At 40.5% G+C, this 17,373-nt stretch overlaps 3 protein-coding genes across 4 annotated transcripts; 1 reads left to right on the top strand and 2 right to left on the bottom strand.

Moving 5' to 3' along the window:
* Nucleotides 1–416: 416 nt before the first annotated feature.
* LOC138192223 (uncharacterized protein C1orf21 homolog) lies at nucleotides 417–9,785 on the bottom strand. Of its 2 annotated transcripts, XM_069139480.1 has the most exons (8): nucleotides 9,741–9,785; nucleotides 9,546–9,642; nucleotides 9,201–9,388; nucleotides 8,032–8,173; nucleotides 4,594–4,673; nucleotides 4,046–4,116; nucleotides 3,868–3,931; nucleotides 417–1,407 (listed from the first exon to the last, which is right to left on the bottom strand). In XM_069139480.1, exons 4-8 carry the CDS (start codon nucleotides 8,120–8,122, stop codon nucleotides 1,369–1,371), a joined length of 345 nt encoding a protein of 114 aa, XP_068995581.1. In that variant the 5' UTR covers nucleotides 8,123–8,173; nucleotides 9,201–9,388; nucleotides 9,546–9,642; nucleotides 9,741–9,785; the 3' UTR covers nucleotides 417–1,368. The 2 variants fall into 2 exon arrangements, with proteins under 2 accessions (XP_068995581.1, XP_068995582.1); XM_069139481.1 differs by lacking the exon at nucleotides 9,741–9,785 and having other exon boundaries at nucleotides 9,583–9,657.
* sec22ba (SEC22 homolog B, vesicle trafficking protein a) lies at nucleotides 9,741–13,009 on the top strand. The gene is made up of 5 exons (XM_069139476.1): nucleotides 9,741–9,825; nucleotides 11,547–11,656; nucleotides 11,783–11,943; nucleotides 12,043–12,189; nucleotides 12,381–13,009. Exons 1-5 carry the CDS (start codon nucleotides 9,751–9,753, stop codon nucleotides 12,533–12,535), a joined length of 648 nt encoding a protein of 215 aa, XP_068995577.1. The 5' UTR covers nucleotides 9,741–9,750; the 3' UTR covers nucleotides 12,536–13,009.
* Nucleotides 12,923–16,667, bottom strand: imp3 (IMP U3 small nucleolar ribonucleoprotein 3). The gene is made up of 7 exons (XM_069139477.1): nucleotides 16,468–16,667; nucleotides 15,875–15,982; nucleotides 14,700–14,774; nucleotides 14,529–14,608; nucleotides 14,316–14,367; nucleotides 14,074–14,146; nucleotides 12,923–13,912 (listed from the first exon to the last, which is right to left on the bottom strand). Exons 1-7 carry the CDS (start codon nucleotides 16,602–16,604, stop codon nucleotides 13,886–13,888), a joined length of 552 nt encoding a protein of 183 aa, XP_068995578.1. The 5' UTR covers nucleotides 16,605–16,667; the 3' UTR covers nucleotides 12,923–13,885.
* Between the last annotated feature and the right edge of the window lie 706 nt (nucleotides 16,668–17,373).

The following is a 17,373-nucleotide window of genomic DNA, read 5'->3' as shown; positions in this document are numbered from 1 at the left end:
TGTGAAGTAACTGACTGTGCCAGTACAGCAATACACATTGCTACAGTCATTATTTTAAATGTCCTAGTTTCCTATTATTTTAATTCAAAGTAAACTTGCCTCATAATGAGTCATACCACTAAATCATTCAGTATTTAGAGGTGACCTCCAATGAGCTTATTATACAGTTAAGTATTGTGCTGAGCTGCAGAGCGTGTTTATAATATAGATTACCACAATTTTACTACCAGTCCTTAAAGAAATGTGGTATTGATTTTTTTTTGCAAAACCAAAACTGTAATAACTGTACACAACGAGTGCATCGATGGTTATTTCTACGATCGTGTGATTCATCTTACCAGTTGTTAAGTGTTCGCTGCACTTCTGCCTGCGCTGCCAGCTCTTTCTAAAACAACACAATCGTGTCAACCGTGGGGTTAGATTACTGAAAACACTTTTTATTTTTCTAAAAAAAACAAAACAAGAGTTCAACATAGAAACAGAACACAATGATATAACACCGGTGAACAAAATACATAGAGACTTGTATGTGACGTTGCAGTGTTCGACCTCGTAGGGTTATATGGGACAGATACTGAAGCAGGGTTAACGTCAGTCACCCTGACGTGTGAGTGTGAGTGCATGTGTGTCTTTTTTTATGGTGTAACAGTGTCTTAATGAGAGGAAGGACGTGACTACATGAGACAAGAGATTACAACACTTCAACCCTGAGCCTTATTCAACATAAATACTCTACATCCTAACAGAAACGGACAGACGAACGCACTGTACTGGCCGACACACCGTAGAAAAGAGGTTGATACTATGTCTTGGAATGCAGGAAGTCTCCAACCCGTCAACTTGTCAGGGAGGCATTCGAGGATGAAATATTCAAAATGATGCAGAGACGGTGTTTTTTTTTTTGTTTTTTTGTTTCAATCATGAGTCAGTGTCCACAAGAGCACTGGTCGCTTCTGCTGTCAGAAATTTGCATTGACATCGGGGCTGCGTGTTTCAGACGTCCACAGTAAGTGTCAGTGACAGCCATGTACGGCACATCGGCCTTTCAAGAGTTTCCGGAAAGAAAAGTGTTCGATCCCGAGATCTCCGTCATCCTGTGATGGCCATATTAAAGGAAGTAAACAGAAACCTTCTCTTCCTTTAAAGAACCTTGGAGTTGATTTTGGTTGTAAACTTTCTTAGAGTTGATGAGACGAGCAGGTTGTGTGCAGGAGGGCGAAAAGGTGCTTGTTTCAAGTCAGTAATCCATTCTTCTTGAGGCGTGTACGTACACGGGACAGTCAAAACAAGATGGAGTCCCCCTGGACATCATGTCACGTCCCACCCGAGTTCCACCGGCAACTCTGGAATTAAATACTAACCACAGGGCTATGTCATGTCCTCCTCCTCTGAGCAGTAATCCTGGCCCTGGATATGCAGCCCAATGAAATCAACGTCACAAGATTAATATTACTCCAATAGTGATATACTGCATGTCATTATAAAAAGCAAATGTATTCAAAATCACATGTAAAATATCAACCTGGGATCACGCTAGAGTGTGTAATACACTCGTCAGTCCATTAGAGGGGGCCGTGTCTGTCACGTTTTGCCAAACTGTCAACCAACAGTGACGTCACCCATTGGTTGGTGAACTGCCGTTATGAAGACTCGAGCTCAGATATTGTCCGTCACGATCTTGCTAGTTTGGAGAACTTTTGGAGACAGAAGTGACCATATTTGGACGAGCGAGCGGGGGATCTGACACGATCTGGTTGGAAAGCCGACGATACTACATCCCGTTCACCGATAGCCGTAACCTGACTGCACCACGGGCCTGTCAATCAAACAGACACGCCCCCAAAAACACAACGTTCTGAGACTTCTTATTGAGATGATGGGATTATTTTCAGATGGACCGCCAGAAAACTCATAGGAAGGAGCGATTTTTAGCTCGCAAAACCAAAATGACTCGTGGAAAAAAAGTACGGACTTCGAATTGCATGAGAGAAGTTGAATGGGAGTCTATGGAACTGGAGGCTTTTTGGAGCCAACCTCTAGTGGCACTCGGTGGTATTGCAGTTTAAGGCACTTGCGCATCGGCCTCATTTTTCAGACCTGGAAGATACATCCACTTTCATAAGCAGTCTATGGTTTTGCCTCGGCTACATGTGAAAAGTCTGGTACTTTATGATTAGGCACCAAATCCACGTGGTCAAGTTTAGGAAAAAAAAAAAATCGCGTTTTGAGTAAAAAGTAATTTTATGTAAGTAATGTTACTTAATGTAGGTTAACTAACTTAATAAGTTCCTTTATGGACATTGACTTTTGCTTTCTCACGGACTCCACCAGCAGTCTCCCAGGTGTATGTTCTGTGTTTCTTACATCCAAACACCCCGACCTCGTTCCTACTCTCTTTTTACTTCATCACATGACCTCCTTTTTCGACCCAAGTTGTAAATGCGTGTACTTTTCACGCCTAGGTGAGGCAAAACGTAACACTGACACATTATCCTCTAGTGGACTGACAGGTGTACTATAAGCTTTGGCATCATACCGAGGGGAAAATATTCAGACTAATTTTGTATAAAGCAAACTGTTTTCCACTGTTACGCTTTAAGTTCAAAAGCACTCGGATGGATACAACAAAACCTTCAAAAGCTCATCCACTTATGATAACGCAATACTATCACCAAAGTGTGACACAGCAGTGGAAGTTGATAAGCGGTAATACTGGATTACTTTAAGGGCCCTCAGTACGAGGATAAAACATCATTTTGTAGAAATATTTGCAGCACAGCCTCAATGGAAGAGTAACAAGAGAAAGACTCAACAGTCTGAAACCAACAATAATCTTCTGAATTAAACACTGAGGACTGTTTAATGTCAATGATGAAACGATACCGAATTGTTTCCATGGTTGTCCTTGAGGTAAAGAGCTTCTTTCTAGACTCAACATGTTTCACAGATGTAACACTAACACAGAGATCACAGTGTAAGAGGACAATTATTCACCATAAGTGATCCCAAAGAGCGAAAATACATTGCAGCTGTAAGACACGTTGCATTTTAACCCAGTTCTGTCTAACAGAGAAATATGGCTCTGTAACTCTTACTATTACCACATACACACACACAAATGTAGCCCAAAACTGAAAACTAAACATTAGTTGGCACTATTTAAAGGAATTCTGACAAATGTATGTAGCTGCAGGCACAGATAAAAGCAGGGAAGAATGAGGCCTAGTGTTATTATGTATTTAATAAATCCTATTAAAAACCAAAACGTATATCAGTCTGCTTCTCAGTACTCTCTTGACTTCCCAATCTAAGCAACTTTCTTTCCTTTTTATCTCTTTACATTTTAAAAAACCAAGTACAAAATTTCTTTCAAAAAACCACAAAATCCTCAAACATGTGGCTGCTGTCATTTTTGACCAGCTTCCCTGAAACAGGAGTTAAGTCTGCGTTTGTTGGGGACTATTTTTAGCTGTGGATTACCTCCCATTTGGGACTTGACTGAGTATTTCCGGCAGCAGGATGGTGGAATTGTCACAAAATAAACCACAGAGCCGGTGCAACACTGTGACTCATTAATGTATTTTCTTTTAATATTTTTTGGACAACAATGGAGCGCGATGGCACAGACTGATATATGGCATTGGCTGCACAGACAGCATGTGTCATTAACGTTATTACTTTAAATAACCAGACTGGTGGAAATGCGCTGGATGTGACAAATTGAGACGGTTTTGCAGTATCATCTGTCGTGTCCTCACTTGCTACAGATTTGATAGGATTAACCTCCATTATGTCATTGAGTAGAGGCTTTTTGCCAAAAACAAAGTGATGCTCCACTGATGCTTTTGTAGACTGTTTGTTTTTTACCTTTTCAATTTTCTCATCCAACATCCTGAAGAATTCTTGCTGACTCTCTGAGGAGTGGATGCTCCTGCAAGGAAGACAATGCAGCCTTAGGTTAGAGTTTTACGGTTTAACATGAGAAAAAACATCGAAACATATGTTCATGATAGTGACAGTAAAAACAACAGACGGATATACTTACAGAATCTTTCCATTTTCGTTTGAGCCCGTTTCATCCATGTGTTGGCCTTTACCAAGGAGAGCACTTTTCTCCTACACGACAACACACATAAATACATGAACATACACACAATAAACCATCCTATCATACAGTCTACTGTTTGTTTTATTATAATACACACCATGAAACACATCCATAACTATGTGCCAGTGAATTTTCCTAATAATCAATTGAAAAGAGCAATTTATTAAATAAAAGGTTTATAATGAGTTATTACAAAATCTTTGTCTAAAAATGTTTGACTTAATATAATAAATGGCTGATATTAATAGAAACGCCATCATCTTCAAGCTTTACTTGGTTACAGTTGTTCAGATTTTCCTCATTACTATGCAAATAGACTCAGCATGGTCCAGTAAAATCTGATATGTGCCTGAATATGAAGTTCATGTCATGACTCATTCTGATTGACTATTTTTACAAACAGACATATAAACAGAATCCATCCTGAAAGATGATAAAGTGTCTTATTAGAGACAAAAACATAGAATACAATAACAATCACGCACTGTGCTGTCCTGGCCGTCCACTCCTGCCTCCTCTCCACTGATGTACTTGACTTTCTCCACTCCTTTCATCTTGTATTCATCTGTGACAGAGTGTGGGGGGGGGGGGGGGGGGGGGGCAGAGAGGAGCACATCTCCTGTTATTAGTGCACGGCGGCAGCGGCGGACGCACAGAGGACGAGCCGCTCACAGCCGCTGTGATCGCCACGATCCTCCGACGCCGACAGTTCTCACAGTTCAGTACTTGGCAAAGTAATTATGTGCTTGAATTCGCACGCTCCAGCCTAAATCATCTCTTAACAATCAGCGAACACATGAGCTGTCGGCCTGATTCTCTTCTTTTCTCTGCCTCTCCATCTTTTCTGTCACTCATGGACAGCCCTCCAGCCCCCAATCCCACTTCCACAAAAGAGGAGATGAAAAATACAGTAATGACAGCTGTAACATATCAGATTAATATTGTGTAAGGTTTTACTTTACAGTGTATTGTTTAGGTTTAACATTGTGATGATAATCAACATATACGATTTTATATTTGTCCTACAGATGATGGTTCCACCATGTAAAACCTCCTTTAATAAAACATTATTTTAAGAATTGCAGGAGGATCTGATAGCTTGTCAGTTAATAAGTATCATTAATATAAAAGTTCATCCATGCATTTTCAATCACCGCTGAAGATTTGTAAAAACTGACATTGAGGGCCTGATTTACTAAACGTTTGCGTGTGTAAAATCACGTGTAAACTCCACACCACCCGCGAGCATATTTACTAACGACGTGCAGTGAGGATTGCGTCTTACAAATGTGCAATTTAACAGACGTTGTCCATTTTGCGTGTTTGCCTGCATGCAAATGTAATATTGGGCGTTTCTGCTTGAAGATGCAAAATACTGGGAGGGAACATGCAAATAGAACAATTTAGAACCCGCAATGATATTTACGAAACCTTAAAATAGAAATAGGAGAAGTGATTGTTGTGTATTTTAGTACGAGTGAAAGGAACGTATTAATCAGTTGCGCAAATCTGGAGAGACGGCTGCTCTTATTGTGGCGAGAAGGAGACACAGAGAAACCAAAGAATACGTAGAGAACGTGTTTTTACACCCGTGGAAACATTTCTGAGATAACGGAGGGAAAAATGATTCAGACATATCGTTTGTCCAGCGATGACATTTCTGAGTTATTAAATGAACTGAATGATGATTGACAGCCAACAACAAGGAGGAGCCAAGAAATACTAGCATTGTCAAAACGTCTAACGACTCAGCATTTTCCTGCCTCCGAGTCATGCCAGCGTATCTCTGCTTGGATATGCTGCCCAGTCCTGTTATTCAGGTGTGCTGTCAAAGGTACTGAATGTGTCCCGCAGAGTTCCAGTGAACTCATTGTCATGTTCAAGAAACCAGTTTGAGATGATTTGAGCTCTGTGACATGGCGCTTTATCCTGCTGGAAGTATCCATCAGAAGATGGTCCACTGAGGTCATGAAGGGATGGACACGGTCAGCAACAATACTCAGGTAGGCTGTGGCATTTAAACAATACTCAATTGGTACCAAGGGGCCCAAAGTGTGCCAGGAAAATATCCCCCACACCATTACACCACCACCAGCCTGAACCGTTGATACGAGGCAAGATGGATCCACGCTTTCATGTTGTTTACGCCAAATTCTGACCCGACCATCTGAATGTTGCAGCAGAAATCCAGACTCATCAGACCAGGCAACGTTTTTCCAATCTTCTGTTGTCCAATTTCCAATTTCCACGCCATGTTCAAAGTCACTTAAATCACCTTTCTTCCCCATTCTGATGCTCAGTTTGAACTTCAGCAGGTCGTCTTGACCATGTCTACATGCCGAAATGCATTGAGTTGCTGCCATGTGATTGGCTGATTAGATACTTGCATTAACAAGTAGTTGAACAGGTGTACCTAATAAAGTTGCCGGTGAGTGTATATGATGCAGTGTGATGAACACCACCTTCTTATTCATCCAATTATCAAATCAGCCAAATGTCAGCAGAAAATGAAGCAGATACAGGTGAGGAGCTTCAGTTATTTCAGGAACATGAGAAAAAAAGTGACCTCAGTGACTTTGTTTGTTTATTGAATGTTAGTGCCATATTTATGTTACAGTATTTCTGAAAGTGCTGATCTCTTGCGATTTTCACCACAACAGTCTCTACAGTTTACTCAGAGTCGTGTGAATAACAAACCACATCCATCGAGCAGCGGTTCTGTGCATGGAAACATTTTATTGATGAGAGAGGACAGCGGAGAAGAGTTGACAAAACCATTCTTAACAGCTGTGGTGAGCAGAAGAGCATCTCAGACTCACAACACAATCAACTGTGAGGTCAACAAGAGTGGAGGCACACTTCTGGTTCCACTTGTCAGCCGAGAACAGAAACCTGAGGCTGCAGTGAGCACAGTCTCTCCTAAACTGGACCGCTGGATTTGGAAAAATGTAGACTGGTCTGACGGATGTTGTTTTCTGCTGAGGCTGCAGATTGTAGGGTCATAATTTGGTGTTAACAGCATGAATCCATGACTCAGGCTGCATTATGTTAAGGCTGCTGCTGGTGTAGTGGTGTGGGGAATGTTTAGGCCCCATAAAACCAATCAGTCATGTTTTTAATGCCACAGCCTATCAGAGTATTGCTGCTGACCATGTGCATTCCTTTATGGCCTCAGTTTACCATCTTCTAGCGGCTCCTTCCAGCATGATAATGTCACAAAGCAGAAGTCGTCTCAGACTGGTTACATGAACATGACCGTGAGTTCAGGAAACTTCAGTGGCCTCCGAAGTCTCCAAATCTGAATACATTAGAACCCTTTTGGGATTTAGTAGAGCGCAGCAGACAAATCTGCAAAAATGATGTCATGTTGCTGCATTATCATGTCGATGTGGAGTGTGAATCTCAAAGGATGGTTTCCAACATCTTGTGAAATCCATGACACCAAGAACTGAGGCTGGCTAAAAGCAAATGGTGGCCAAGTCTAGTCTTGATATGGTGTTCCCAAGAAAGTGCTTGGTGTATATTTATAAAGAGATCAAAATATTTCAGTTGACAAATCAACTAAAATCCTTAGATAATAAGTCTTTTTTGAAGCATAAATTCCAAACAATTACATCTTCCAGGTTCTCCAGTGTGAAAATTACATGACAGGCGCACAGTTACGAAAATGTTGTTTGCACATTCACTGATGGTAAAATTATTTGTTCGCTGCAGCCCTAAACTAGAATCATCTTAAAAATGATGGCAGCAGCTTATACAGATTTGTTTGAACCATAACAAACAACTGCCTGCAATTTTTCAAAACGCTTTAAAAAAAAAAAAAAATAGATTAAGGAGATGGAATTTCACCTGAACAGAGAAGGTAATGAGAAATGCAAGCATCCAAAATAAGACACTCAAGTATATACAGTAAACAGACTGACCAGAGAGGAGGTCCCCATTGCTGTAGGCTTTATTCTGGCCCTCCTCACCGTTGGGCACGGCAGACACCTGTTTAGCAGAGGTGCAGCCCATCTCCTTCTCCTCAGCTGCTCTCCTCCTCAGCCCTGAGCATGACAGGCACACCTGGGGAGAGGTAGGAACACAGTGTAGTTAGAGTCATGTAAAAAAAAGGAGTTAAGAAACTTACTATGTGCGCAAATAAGCTTCAGATCACAGACTCGAGAGGTCTTTGTGGGTCATCTGGGCAGCATCTAGTCACTTTATTCATCATAACCAAAGGAAAACCATGAAAGGAAATAAATGAGTCTTAATTTCCCATGTGAAGAAACCCCCCGGACTCCAGCATCACTATTTTCATAATCAATTAGTCATGAAGCGCCCCGCCCTAGAATTAAAAACACTCAATGTATTCCTGATAAAGACAATAAAAATAAAGCCCGGTTGTGAATCACGCACACGCCGGTCTAGGAAACCACCAATCACAACGTGCGCACGGCGGTGCCAGCTGCACCGCAACAATAAGGCCTTTCAGGATGCTCGGATGCTACTGTGCCAAGCCGCCGGGTCATCTTATGAGTGAATGGGGGGTTTTCTGTGGCGCTCAGAGGATTAAACCGTCTGTGCACAAGTGTTCCCATCTCCACCGTGATCTCGGGCTGTAAAGAGCTACAGAAATATGGCTAACAGCGTGTCAGACCACTTGATCGCACACGAATTATTTAACATCATGGCTCTGGAAATGATTCATCCCCGTGTGGTATGATCCTGAACGCACAGCAGAGTCCAGCTGCAGAGTCAGCTGTTAGGCACCATCCTCTTTACTATTGGCTTTAATTTATACTGATAATAGCCGGCAAATACATCCCGTAATCACTGTGCAATGTAATGCGATTGCGGGCAAGCAAATAAACAAGAAAAACGATGGGGGTAAATGCATCACCCTTAAAGCTGTAAAATGTCACCTATCTTCTCCTTTTACTACATCGAACTGAGGGCATGATGCTCAAAGGGTCCTTGTGCAAATAACAACAAAAGAGGCGAAAAGAGCTGCCATTCCCCGGCCAGCAGGAAACGCCGAGACGAGATCACAAGAGACGGAAACAAATACACACTATAATGTTTAAGTGCTCCATGATTCGGGCAGCATTACCTTTCTGGTGTGTCCATGGTTCAGCGCTCCGTCCTCTGGTTTTAGTTCAGAGAGGCTTCAGTCCAGACGGGGAACCCGGCCAGACCGTATCTGCATCTCTCGGCTCAATACAGGCATCAGCAGTGGAGATGTAGTCAGTCCGTCTGCCAGCTGTCTGGTCGGACCGCTGGAGCTCATGGCCTCATGCTCTGTCAAAGTGATCAAATAGCGCCAGCTGATTAGAGCCTAAAATAGGCCAATCAAACGACGGATAATAACAGTTTAAGAAAAGTATTTTTGATCGGGAGAAAACACACAAATAATCCACTTTATTTTCATGCGATTTTTCTTAAAAGCGTAAAGTACCTCTTTAATGCGATTGGAAAAATGAGTTCTGCGTTACCAGTTGTCACCCGGACCCGATTCGCCGGCGCACCGTACACTTCCGTCCAACGTAGTCCTTCTGCATCATCAAAAGTAAAATCGCGAAAAGAGTTCAAAGTTTTTGAAGTTCACTTTCTCCGACTGCACTGCCAGCTTGCCCAGCCGCCGATTACTGACCTCCATCAGGATGATCCTGCTGACAATGATCGCTCGTCTGGCGGACGGACTTCCGCTCGTTGCGTCGGTACAGGAGGATGAACAGGTATGAATGAGAGCTAGCGTCCCCATGTAGCCCGAACTACTTTGTTTAAAAACAAATGGGCCATTTTTCACAACGTGGTCAAAAAAAATAATAATAAATAAATAAAAAATCAGCACGTCAGTAGAATCGCTGAATGACTATAGATGAATGTTGAAATGTAACAGCGTCATCGGTCTACTGTAAAATACATGATTTCTACAGGAAAAACAAAAAAAAAGGTTTTGGACTAACTTATTCAAAGTTGAGCTAAATATAAAAGATAGTTTGCTTCGGATGGTGAAAAGTTCATTTGTGAAAGTTTTCAGGGTTTAAAGGTGCAATATGCAAGATTTAAATCCAGTCTTGTAACACCATTTAGTACGTCAAGCGGTGATAGTGAGTCTGTAGCATCCGGTCTGCCCTCTCTGGTGTGTTTTCTTGCACTGCTGTTACTTATCAGCTGGTAAAGCTGTAGTGCTGCCAGACGTGAGAAATCAAAAATGTTTGCAGTTTTTTCATGACCTGGATCAAATTCATTTGCATTTTTCAAGTGCTTAAAAACCCAATAATTTCTAAGAGCCATTAATAGAAAGGGGATTGTGAAGTTCTCCTTCAACATTCAAGGCGTATTGACTGATTAACTAACTTGAAGCCTCGTTTTGATCCGCTCCCGTTTTCCCAGCTTAAAGTTACTGCATTACCTGTTAATACGAACTCAACACTTCCTGTATCCATTTGAAATTAAAAGCCCTGTTGCGTTTCAGCAGATATTCATTTCTTAAAAAGGCTTTTATTATGAAACATTTGCAGGGACCTGTTGTGACTCAAATCAGACAATAACACTTTAGATAATGCAGAACAACCATTGAAAATAGCCTGATTATATTATTGACTTTATTAAATCAGAGCGATGGAAATATACCTTATTGACTATTGTATGTAAACTTCCCACCACAGAAATTGTAGTAACACAACCTCAGAAACGGCAACGACTTAATTGTGTGTGCTCATGTCACAGCTACACCCTGGTAGTTGAATTTTTTGGGGAAAAATAACGAATGATTGTGAGGTTAGATTGTACATACCAAGCGGGGGATTAACAAAAAAAATGGTCAGAGCTATAGTTTACATTATAGCATGCTTAGCAACCGAACGTTGGATTTCTGATTCGGAAAGTCAGAGGAACGTCACCAACCCTGATCTCACAATCCAAGATTGTTGTTCCACGCATCAACAATGTTGAAATCTGTATTAATACTTTTGTTAGCACTTGTCTTATTTGTGTTGCATTAAATTACTCAACCATACTATCCACATTATTTCTGTGGACATGTTGCTACAGTGTTTGCATGCACAACATTGTGTGTAGTCTGTTGTGATCAAGTAGTATTGCTAAAGGTGGTGAACATTGCTTTTCTGACTGCTGTACTGGAATGCAATCAACTTGGGTGTGATGTCATTCCCAGCTCCCACTTCTGAGGTAAATCAAACAGCATTAGAATACCCGACTTCTTCCTCTAATGTTGGACTGAGGGCAGACTGGACGCTACAGTAACTCCATCGCCTGTAGAGGTGCAGGGTGATACTACCAGATGTTACGGGGGAAGCTGGATTTAACGTTTTAAAATTAGTAATCTTGGTCCTGAAACAATGTACAGCCTTTTGACTATTTGTGAGATTTTAATAATCGAATTGATATAATTTAAACTAAGGAACTACACGTTTTTGTTTATCTCTGTCAGTCTGGGAGAGACCTCCAGCAGTACCAGAACCAGGTTAAGCAGCTGTGCCGCAAGTTGAACACTCAGAGTCCGGACCGCTGCACTCTGGAGGCCGGGGACATGAACTTTCAGTAAGAAACACAAGAACTTAAAATGTATTCTTAAAGTGAAAAACAAAAACTTGTGTCTACTACATATATTTCCGGGCATCAAAGTCCTCATTGATAACCATCGGTTTGGACTGAAATTGTTTTCAGCTATTTAATAGCCCAGGGTGTATGCTACCTGTCCCTCTGCGAAGTTTCTTTTCCCAAAAAGATGGCCTTTGCGTACCTTGAAGAGCTCCACAATGAGTTCTATGACCAACATGGAAGAAGAGTACCCACAGTAACGAGGCCATACTCCTTCATTGAGTTTGGTAAGACTGATTTTGGTTTGCAAAGGAAACACTTCACTGTTCACTATTTAAGAATACAAGAAAGAATAAAAAACTTTTGAGTGTGTCATATCGTTCCAGACACTTACATCCAGAAAACAAAGAAGACTTATGTTGACAGCAGGGCCCGGAGGAACCTGGGCAGCATCAACACAGAGCTGCAGGATGTTCAGAGAATTATGGTGGCAAACATTGAGGAGGTTCTGCAAAGAGGAGAAGCTCTTTCTGGTAATAGTCCATCCTGGCTGGCATACGTGCACAAAACACAACACGGCGTTGATTCAGCTCTCCACTCAATTATGCAGTTTGTGGTGGAGGTTTGGATTGTACTGTTGTCACTGCAGTTTTTAAAAATTACAAAGTAGATTTATCGATGAAAGGATGTTCAGTTCATCTCAATATTTGTGTCTTTTCCTCAGCTCTAGACACCAAAGCCAGCAATCTGTCCACCCTCTCCAAAAAGTACCGCAGCGATGCCAAATACTTGAACACCCGCTCCACTTATGCCAAGGTGGCTGCTGTGGCGGTGTTCTTCATCACACTCATCATCTATGCGCGTTTCTGGTGGCTCTAATGGACGCTCAGACAAGGACCTTGACTTAAAGATGCTGTTTCTCCTTGACAAGCATTTCAACTCGTCCTGTTACGTTGCTTTTGTGTACCAGGGTGCCTTGACTTACACAGTCCATCCTTGTTGGAGGTAGACATGCTTTCTAGGCTTCATTCAGCTTTCCGTTATGCTATCTCTACAGTATAAACTGAGCCGTGGGTTGATCATGGGACTTCTCTATGTATGGAACTGTTTCATGGCAAGTTCATGTTTAACTTTGTTTACTGGAAAATCTAGGAGCAGCATGTTAACAAATTCACATGTTTACACTGGTATTGGGGCTTTTTCCAGCATTTCAGCAGTTAGGAGAGACCTTGTATGCATTTGCCGAGCTTTTGTGAAAAGTCTTAATACTGTGATGAAAAGAATGTTTATTGTTTACAAAGTTTACACATTTGTAAGAAAGTCTTATTGAAAAGATTAAATATTTATAAAATTCTCAGTGTCTGTTTTACAGCTGCATGTTTTACACAAGTTATAGTAATATCCAAAACTGTCCCCTCTCTTTATAGCATGTATGTATGTACTTGTAATAACCTGTCATTTCCATGGTCCCTAACAAAGCAAGCAACATGCAGTTAAAAAAAAAAAAGGAACACAAAGCTGCTCTGTACAACCAATGGTAGTTCAGCACATTTAAAGAGTCAGACAATGATACCGACATGTAGCATTACAGTCAGACGAGTCACCTGACCTCCACCATCAAATACTCTGATAAGCAACAACATCAAACCACCGACACGTGAAGCATCAATAAATCATCCTTTCATCAGTATGAATATATTCAGTTGTTATTCAATCTGATTGAAAGAGGTTGTTGTTTTTGTAATGTTGCTGTTGAACTGCGCTGGGTTAGAGGTGTTTCTAATATTCATTTAAATTGGAGGAACACATCTCGGTAGAAGCCAGAGCAGTTCAACAGAACCACAAATTAGTCTCTAAAAGGATCATTAAAATAAATCCGATTGAATGACAATAATCCTTATAAAAGGGAGGATTTATTGATGAGCAGTTGTTTTATACTTTACCTGTCAGTAATTATAATGCTGATCAGTCTTTACCTTGCCATTTACTCAATGTGCAAAAGTTGTGATGACTCTTGTCAGATTTTGACATCAGACGGGAGTTTGTTGTCTGTAAATGCACTTCTTCTGTTATTGCTCAGCCATTTAAGGTTTTTGAGGAGGTGAGCGAACTTATTTTTCCAGTGTCCAGGCCGATAAGATATTCAAACTGGTGACTTCTGTATTCACAGCACTGTTCAGAGATTTTGTTCCTGTCCTCCGGGGTGATGAACGGACGATAGAAAACAGTCTAAGCCACCATATCAAAGTCATCCCTCTGCAACAGAAACACAGTGGTCTTTGATGTAACATCAGCATTATACTGTAGCTGCGCTAAATGGTCATTGTGTGTGTTCAAACACCAGATTAATCAATTGAAACAACAACAACAAGAACTGCATAATACATATTTAAGCAAATCCTAAAAAAAAAACTCACCTCCTCATTATAATTCATGACATGCTGCTTGATCTTGGAGGAGTCCACCCACGTCACAAAATCTTCCATATTTCTACAGAAGGCATAAAAATAGTGTAAACATTGAATCTCTTGCGATGCTTTAATAACTGTATCTACTGTATACTGTAAATTTATTCTTTCACGGTTTGTGTGGAAGGCTCTTCGCAGCATAAAGTGTTTCTATAGAAAGTGAGAAGACAAAACACTACGTGGAGACCAACCTTGTGACTAGAAACGCCGGGTCTGTAACGATGTCTGGACCAACACGCACATCTGTGACTTGAGTCAAGGACGATCCTGCACAACAGTTTTCTATTCTTGGATGTAGACAAATCTGGGCAGTCCTTTAGAGGTTATTCAAGATATTTAAACAACTGTAGAAAAAAACAACAACCACATGACAACACGAGACATTTCGCAGTACTGAAGGATACGTCCTTGTTCTATGAAAGTAATGGCCGTCTTCAGGTTCTGAGCCATCCGGAGGTTGAGCATGATGCTGGGCAACCGCCGCCTGCGGGAGTCACAGAGCCGTCAGGTAAACTGACAGACAGGTGATGCATGGTTGCATCTACAGACTCATTTTTGACTTGAACACGATTTACCTGCAGAATGAGGAGGCTGTGACTTTCTCTGTGAGAGACAGATTCTGTTTGGTGGGGATGAGACCGATGTTGTACCTTATGTGAAGAACAATACATTCATCAATAATACAGATTTAGACTGAGCTGCACAATATAAAGCACTGCCATCACATAAAAAAAAAATAATATCCAGACAAACTGCATTTCAGTGCATGTGTTGACACAAAAATAAATGATACATGCTAAAATGTTTGTCAATATAAGTGAGTGTCATGTCACTGATGTTTAAGTGGATTCTGTCAACAAACTGAACAGTATGGCCCCGTTCACACCTCCACTAACACCAACAGGCGTCTTGGGAAATCTGATCACAAGTGGACACCTGTGAGTACGTCTCTTCACACCTTGTATTATTTCCCCATTCTTTATGCAAATGAACACAGATATTAAATAAATAAACAAGCCGACACTTACAGAAACGCTTGGAGAGAGGAGTTGGGAGTGACAGGTATTTACCAAAATGAGACATCGTTGCTTACTTCGAGTCTCATTTTATTGCTGCATCAATTATCCTACCTATGAACTAGTTCACATCTGCAAGTTACTACTGTCATTACTTGACCAGAAAAATTTTATCGTACAAAATTCGAAGTGCTCTTAAAGAAATATAATAATCATCCTATATCCCAACTCCTTTTTTTTTTTTCTTTTACTTTGCCGAGACATCACAGGTTGTTTAAAAAAAAAAAAAAAAAAGGTACAGGTACAGGTATACTAAAAAACTAAACTAAAGAAGGGGCATTAGTGAAGCAAGCATTAAGTAAAAAAAAAAAAAAAAGTGTTTTAAATCACAAAACAGCTTCTTTACAGCCACAAATTCAGGGTTCAGATTGCAAACAAATCTCTGCTGGTATCTGTTTAGCAGCAATCAGCGGAATCACGCAGGATGTTGTTTCTCTCAGATATTATTTCTGTTGCTTACACAGAGGATATAATTTGAGGAGGTGGTCCTTCAATGTAGCCCACACCCATTTGCGCACACGCTGCTAAAAAAAAATTGTGGCCATATGCAGCCCAGACCACCTCCGAATGTCGTCTTAGTGATTATATCTCGATGCCTCCTCAAAGCATTCTTGTTGGTACTTGTAATCAGATCACCCAGGACACATTTCAGGGCATCTGATATCCACACTCACAGTTTTTCTAGTAGTCGATGTGTGCTCTGAGCTCTGAAGCCATCTTTCTCGTCCAGGTCTCTGATTTTCTGGGCCAGATCTCTGATGTTACGACTCAGCTTGTTGTACCTGAGATAAGAGGGAAAATAAATCATATTAACACTGTATCCAAGGCTCTTATATCTATACAGTATAACAGTGTCACCTGATATATCTCCCTTATAGGAGTAAAAAAATGACAAATCTCACATGATGTCCCACTTTATACTCAGTATTATGGGTTTGATTATTGCTCCTTTCCTAATGGGTTGGTTAACCCAAAATATTGGGACTTAAATACAGGTTTTACAGGTATGGCAATAAATATAAACAGTTTATAGGCTCAAATTCCTCCTATATCTTGCTCTTGTTTTTCAATTTTATGTAGTGTCGCTAACAATGTTGAATAAGTATGTTTTTCTGATGACAGTTATTTCGGACGTCGACGAAGTTATTTTTTCAAACTCCCCTTCTTTTAGTTGTAAAATCCTTCCCTGTCTAAGTCATCTCGGATAAAACATCATCTTAATCCATCATCACAATAAGGTTCAGTGCTCTGGCTCGCTGTTACTCACTTGGTGTAGTCTTCCCTCTTCTCGATGTGAAACCTTCGCAACACTTTGACCTCGTGCAGGTTGTTGTCCACCTCCCAGTTGATGAAGTCTACCTTCTTCAACAACTTCTGTTCGTGATGCTTTAATTTACGAACCATTTTTACACCTTTTTCTGCTCACTTATTTTCAGGCCTGAATCCGACCCATGCAGCTTTAGAGGAAACAGGAAACACGTGTTTTTTTTTTTTTTTCCTCTTCTTCTTCTTCTTCTTCGACGGCAATAGAAGTTAGAGTGTGAAGTCACCGCCGGCCACAGCGCCATCTACCGGACTTCAACGTCAAACACTCCTGTCGCCTGTAATCTTTGCTAACACGTTTACCTTTAAATTAAACGTTTCTATATGCAGTTTGTGGTTAAAACCTTAAAACCACTTTCTTTTTTCTACAAACATATCTTTAAAATAATTAATAAATAAGAAAATGAAAACTCTATTGGGACGTCACACTCACCTGGATGACATGTCAATCAAAACCAGGCTGGATAGTAGGCTACAAAGAAAGAAAGAAAATAGCTGCATTGAGTATAAAACTTTTTTTTTTTTGAGTATATCAAATTTTAATGTAGCGTACCTTACTTTCTCGGAGTGTTAAAAAAAAGAGATAGGAACTATTAATGACAATAAAATAAAATAAAAAAATAATAAACAAAGCAGTAGATATTGTGCTTATTAATGTTAACATAGTTAGAGGTGTCCATTTAAACGTTCTTTTACGCAGCCACCCTTAACAGATGTATGTTAAATTTGGTATAAAGCTGCAGGTGACCGTTTTTATTATCTTTTAAGAAAAATATATAATTATTTCTCATTGGTAAACCAGATTGTTTTTTTCCATCATATTTCCTCAATTCGTTTGTTTCGATGAGCA

Source organism: Embiotoca jacksoni, unplaced genomic scaffold (assembly GCF_022577435.1).
Source record: "Embiotoca jacksoni isolate LCO1_2020_lvr unplaced genomic scaffold, fEmbJac1.0.p SCAF_83, whole genome shotgun sequence".
In the NCBI taxonomy this organism is placed as follows: Eukaryota; Metazoa; Chordata; class Actinopteri; family Embiotocidae; genus Embiotoca; species Embiotoca jacksoni.
The sequence above is the reverse complement of the archived record's forward strand: the minus strand, read 5'-3'. Positions and strand labels throughout refer to the sequence as shown.